The 6,115-nt window shown below is 37.4% G+C and overlaps 1 protein-coding gene across 2 annotated transcripts; it reads right to left on the bottom strand.

Annotated features, from left to right (window-relative positions):
• Positions 1 to 2,184: 2,184 nt before the first annotated feature.
• On the bottom strand, positions 2,185 to 5,409 carry Rps27l (ribosomal protein S27 like). Of its 2 annotated transcripts, none has more exons than XM_047538445.1 (4): positions 5,264 to 5,409; positions 4,280 to 4,388; positions 3,459 to 3,569; positions 2,185 to 2,376 (listed from the first exon to the last, which is right to left on the bottom strand). In XM_047538445.1, exons 1-4 carry the CDS (start codon positions 5,267 to 5,269, stop codon positions 2,348 to 2,350), a joined length of 255 nt encoding a protein of 84 aa, XP_047394401.1. In that variant the 5' UTR covers positions 5,270 to 5,409; the 3' UTR covers positions 2,185 to 2,347. The 2 variants fall into 2 exon arrangements, with proteins under 2 accessions (XP_047394401.1, XP_047394400.1); XM_047538444.1 differs by lacking the exon at positions 5,264 to 5,409 and adding an exon at positions 4,955 to 5,208.
• Between the last annotated feature and the right edge of the window lie 706 nt (positions 5,410 to 6,115).

The following is a 6,115-nucleotide window of genomic DNA, read 5'->3' as shown; positions in this document are numbered from 1 at the left end:
GAACCCTATTAAACAGCTGTTCTTGTATGTCAAAAATATTTGAATATGACAATGTTATATGGTTGGACCTGTTTATATGGCACCACTTTAACATACAACCTTCAATTTTTTATTATGCAAAATGTATGCAAACCTATAGAATTTTTATTTGCATTTCCTGCAGTTAATGAAAGCTAGACATACTTTTATATATTCCTTGGTCATTTGTGTTTTCTCTAATATAAATTTTTCACTTACAGTATGCTAATTCAGACTAGGGAAAACAAAGTACTTCAGTAAGAATTGATTATAGACATGTTCATGGATTAGGGAATGAATAACCTTGATCAACAATGGAGTTCTCCCAAAGGTAACAAATTGTGTAATGGTCGCAATTTCCTCCCATTCCATTGTGCATGTAAGTTTGCAACATGATTTTGTCCTGCTTTTCATCCAAAGGTGGAGCTGGGTGAGCAACTCTCTTGAAGCTGGCGAGCTTTGACTTGCTTTGACCCATAGAATGTAGTAGAATAATGTTGCACAAGTTCCTGCTTTTAAGCTTTAGGATACCTTCAAGCTTCTGTCTTCACTATCTAAAAAAAACTACCCCAAAAATGCCATGTAAAGACAGACTAGCTTACTAGAGAACTGAGATAACCCAGCTGCCAGACACGTGAGTAAAGCCAGGTTGGACTTTCCAATCCAGTTGTGCTTCCAGCTGAGGCAGCCACTTGAATGAACCTAGGTGACACAGCAGAGTAATCAGCCAACCCACATAATCGTGAAGAGTAAAAAAATCATTATTTTAAGCCACTAAATTTGGAGGTGGCTTGTTTTACAGCAGTAGTTAATTAACATAATTGTGTTCCACTATGCTAATGAGATGGGTAAATTTCAGGGGAAAAATAACTTGAAAAATACTTGATTTTGAATAAATAATACCCCCCTTGTTTTTTTACTATTAACCAAGAACTTGTTGAGAAAAGCATTGTGCTAAGCACTTTGTAAGTTATCTTGTTTTATCTTCAAAACAACCCTATGAAGTTGTTCTGTTATCCTTATTTTTCCCAGGATCACAATCCATTAACCACTAGAATTTGTTTCAACTAAGCTATATCTCCCCACAACACCTGTTTTTAAAATTATCCTGCCTTCCCAAAGGGGGGGAAGAAAACCTCTAAAAATTTACCAGAGCAAAAAAGTCACATTTTGTGGCATGCAATTTTATCGATGCAATTCAGTAAAAAAAAAATTATTTTAAAGTCAAGGGCTGGGGTGTAGCTCAGTGGCAGAGCATATGTGCCCCTGTGTTAAATCCTCAGCCCCACCAAAAAAAAAGTCACACTGAAAATATATTGAGATTCTAATTAATATATCTGGCTACAAATAGAATATACAACCTTCAAACTAATATAAAGCAAAGATGTCACAATAAAATCATATTCTTATATGACCCCTCTGTTCTAAATATACATCACGAAAGGAAAAACAAGAAAATTAAAAAGTCCTGAATGAACTCAAAACACAGAGCAGTCTGAAGTTGAGGGCGTTCTGGGCTCTTGAGTAACAGTTTCAAGTTCTGTTCCTATAGAATAATCAACACTAAAACTGTGTCCCTAAGGAAAATATATAAAATGTCAGCTTTGAACCCATTTTGTCCCATTGTCCCAGATGTGAAACACCCATAAAAACTTAAAACTGAGCAACATATATACCACTTAGAATAATTTTGAAATAATATTTGAATATGTACTTACACAATTTAAAAATGTGGGACTTAACAGGTTAACTAAATTTGACAGGACTAATGTGAAGTTTTGCTAGGGAAAAAAGACAAAAAAACAGTAGACCTGATATAGTAAGGAGGATATAAGCCAGTACAGGTAGAACAGAAACAACAGAAAATTTGCTATTCTGGCATCCCCTTTGAAATGAGCTTAATGTAAACATGGTCAACAGTAAATACATTACTTGACAGAATTCTGTCTATAGTTGTGAAAAATGTAATTGTAATATCCTAAAAGGATATTCTAGTCCTACTTATAGCAACTTGGAAAAGGTCTCTGAAAATCAAATATTAAGGGTTTATAGTCTTAATAAGACACAAACTAATTAGAATAATTTTTTAAATGTTTAAACCAAATTTACATACATAGTATAAAAGATGGATAGCATACACATACTAAAAAAAGAAAAAAGGGGGGGTTGTCTATAATTAAAACTTTATTGAAAAACACCAAAATAGGAGATCATTGTTGTATACCTTACAAAATCAAATGTAATTACATTATCTTGGTAGAGTAACTAGAATTACTGAACTTATAAGGCTTCTGTGAGAAAACACAAATTCTGGAAGTTGCATAGATCATTAGTGTTGCTTTCTTCTAAATGAACAACCTGCAAAGGAATCACAAGAGTATATTAAAATGAAGTTTACTTTATCTTTTGTATAACTTGAATAGTAAAAAGTACATTTTATAAGGTAAAAACTTCAGTTTTAGGAATATTTCATAAATATTTACATACAAATTATCCTTTTTTTAATCACAAATTTGTTATAATAAATCCATTATAATTGGGTTTATTCTAATATGACCATAATTGTCACTCTGGTTTCTCAATCATATAATGGAGTCTACTTAGACCATTAGCCTGAATTCAAAACTGTTTTTAAGATAGTTTTTGAGAACTATTTTGAATAGTTTTCCCCAAAAAGTAACTTTGAGTTCTTTACAGATCTGTTAGGAAAACTGAATCATGTCAGTAAATGCACACAAAATTCCAAGATTATACCATGAAATAAAGGTTTCAAAAATCTTGCAAGTACACTTTAAGAGTAATATTACTCTTAACTATTATATGCTGACTTTGAACTCATATCTCACCTGGTCACACTGACCTTGGATAAACTGTTAATCCCCTTGTAACTATTGCAGTGAAGAAAACAGAGCTCACAGCTACCCAAAATCATAAAATTTCATATCATTATAGAGTTGTAAATCTGCAAGTATTATTATGAAAAACTATACACATAATTGTTTTCTTACTGCTCCAAAGTGAAAGAGGAATTAAGATTTTTATATTTACCATTAAGCAGTTGTTCATAAAAATAAAACCTGTGGCATTTTAATTTATATGTTATCTGTTCTTTAGTTGGCAATGATAAAAAAAACTATCTCATGTATCAAATACATATGGAACAAAATATAAGAAAAATTTAAATCCTATGATTTTTAAAATTCCTGTATCCTACTATATGTAGTTACTCTTGCTTCCATTCTGATTTATTTTTAATTTATTCCAAGCTAAGCAAATTGAGTAAATAAGTACAAAGAACTGAATGTTCCAAATTTAGAAAGCAATAAAGGTAAAATCAAGAGCATGAACTTCTCCAAATGAACTGGGCACTCTACTAAAAAAGCCCACAATGAAAGAGGAAAAAATCTCATCACTGGGTTAGAAAATTTCAGATGATATACCTTCTGTGAGTCTGGCCTTTCCTCCTGTAGGCTGGCACAACACCGTTGAACAACCTACACAAAGAACCACTGTCTGGGCATGGCTGAAAACCGTGGTAATCTTGTAGCAACCTTGAAGAAAAAAAAAAAAAAAAAGACCATTTAAAGTGAAAAGCAGATGAAACCAGAGCACCTGTTTGTCATATTTCTAGTAATATGTAAATACATATTATTCATATAAGTAATATTTTATTTATCTCATGTAAGGATTAAGAAGTTTAGTGCTCCAACAGCAAGTCACATGTGTGACAAACTTTTCTAGTAGCCACATGAGTTTTTTTAAGGGTAAAAAATTAGTATTTTCTTAAATTTGATATTAAAAATACTAGTATTTCAACATGTAATCAATATATATATATATTTTTTTTTCAATGCTACATCTTCAAAGTCCAGTATACTCTTTACCCTTTAAAGACCATCTCAGTTTTGGACACATTTCAAGTGCTTGGTAGCATATGGCTAATGGCCACCACACTGGGCAGCTCAGCTTACACTGAAAAATCAACATACTATTCATTATATCATAAAAAAGAAAAATCCTCATCTGAACAACTTGTGGATTTATTAAGTCAAATATCAGATTCTCTTTGGATGCTCATCTTCACCTCTCCCCCCATCATGTTTCTACAATGGCTTTAGTATTTATTATGAAAACGTTCCTTGTGACATTTTCAGTTCTATAAATTCTCACTTCTATTCAACAGAGAGTACTAACACCTATATATACATAACAAAATAGCAATCTCTTTAGAAATTTAGGAAAAGAAGATTTGAAACTTTACCTGGACATTTTACATCCATAAAATAAGAATTTGGACTTTGAACTAGCCGTTTCTTTTTATGTTTTTTCTTTTCCTCTTCCAAGGAAGGATGTAGCAAATCTCTAGCCAACTGAATAAGAAAACATTATTACTATTGGAGTTAAATCAAAATGCTGGCGTATTTAACCATACAGGAAATACAAACGCAAAACAGGAACAACAGTCATACTCGGCAGAGGCAACAATTTAGGCATTAAAAATTTTTAATAATCTGATCGTTTTCGCCAATACTTTGCGTTTCTAAGTACCTGCCATAGGACTTTATGACGATCAGAACGCCAATGTTAAAGCTAAGATCGTTCTTTACTAGACTAAATAATAGTCTTCAATAAAAACAAAACTGCGGGGCTAAGAACAAAACTGACTCTGGACTCGCTGAAAGTAGGAGCCGCTGAAGTAGATTACAGCTCGCCAACGCCAGGGTGATTTCTGCCCCCAGGGTTCAACATCTGATTTGACAGATGAGCTTGAGATGTGACCTCCCTTGATCGAATTAGTACGTAAGACAACTGCGAAGACAATTTTGAAAAGGAAACAAGCAAGAAATAGCTTCCCCGAGAAAGGTACGGCGGTGAGAACCACCAAGCACTAGAAAACCAAAAAGATCCCAACGATCAGTGTCTCCTCGGCGCCCACCAAAAACCGAGAGGGCTGAATAAGTGACGCTAGGAGCTGTTCCACTCCTAGCCACCGACTCCAGATGGCAGTCCAGGGAGGCTCCGGGTCCGCCCTGCTCCACGCCCATGCAGGGCCCGCCATGCCGCGCTGCCCGGGCAAGTCACAACAAGCCCGCCACACGCAAGAAGAGCCCAGTGATTCCAGCAGCCGGTCACTTTCAGCAGGGAGCGTCGTGGGCCTGGGAAGCCGTTAGGCTCAACTGCCTCCTGTGACCCTGGAAAGACCGAAAGCCCAAAATAAACCCTGAGCCCGAAGTAAACAACTCACAGGCATGGTGATCCTTTCGCAAGCAGTCCAACCAGACCGCTCAGGCGACAGACTCTTCTAGCTAGCAGCACGCGATCCGGCGCTCGGCACAACTTCCGGGATAGAGGCGGCTGGGAGGAGCGGAGCGGACGGGGGGGGCGGGCTCGTCCACTCTAGGCATTCTTCTCGGTGGTGAGGACGCTCTGGCTGGGTCAGCGGGTCCTGGCGAACCGAGATTCTCAGGATGGCGCGGGTGCCGTGGTCCTCAGCCCCACAAACCTACTGCTAGGCCGCCGGCTCCGCCCTGGTCCAGCGGCGTTCGGGTTAGGCTCAGGCGATAGTGTGCCGGGCTGTAAGGGCCACGGCGGGCTTAGGCCACAGAGAGGGACCCCGGACCCGGCGGGCCGCTCACAGAGCTCTCGTTTTGCCCTGCTTTGGTGCTAGTATTCTCTCTTCTTTTGTGTGTTAAGAAATAGGATATTATTAACAATATGCGACAGAAAGATTATTAAGCTCCTATCCTTGTGCATCCGCCTTCCAAGGTGCTGGTTTCGAAGTTCTCAACAAGATGCGGCTGTGCTTTGGATTTGCTTTGATCTAAAACAGCTCTTAAACAGCACTCATTCTCTGCTGTGCTGCGTGTACCTAGAAGCCCCTTCCAGCCATACGAAAATAATGCATACTTTATAGAGTGGACAACTCCAGCCTAAAAAATCGGCGAATACCACATATAGCCAGATGTGAAACGTGTTTGATGAGGAGGAAAGCTTGAAGGATGGCATGAGCATGTGTGACTGAAAACTAAGAAACCGGGGAGACGGTTGGCTGGAAAATTGTCCTAAGTAGACATTCCTAATTACTTTTTATCTCTCT

Source organism: Sciurus carolinensis, chromosome 2 (genome assembly GCF_902686445.1).
Source record: "Sciurus carolinensis chromosome 2, mSciCar1.2, whole genome shotgun sequence".
Taxonomy (NCBI): domain Eukaryota; kingdom Metazoa; phylum Chordata; class Mammalia; order Rodentia; family Sciuridae; genus Sciurus; species Sciurus carolinensis.
The sequence above is the reverse complement of the archived record's forward strand: the minus strand, read 5'-3'. Positions and strand labels throughout refer to the sequence as shown.

Bases quoted from the DNA above. Each gene is read 5' to 3' on its own strand.
- Rps27l (XM_047538444.1), bottom strand. From the start codon at position 5,077: ATGGCGGGCCCTGCATGGGCGTGGAGCAGGGCGGACCCGGAGCCTCCC. The intron at 4,389-4,954 runs GTGGGCGCCGAG...TTTCTTATTCAG, and splicing joins TTCAGCCCTCTCGGTTTTTG to TTGGCTAGAGATTTGCTACA. The intron at 2,377-3,458 runs GTATATCATCTG...ATTCCTTTGCAG, and splicing joins AAAGGCCAGACTCACAGAAG to GTTGTTCATTTAGAAGAAAG.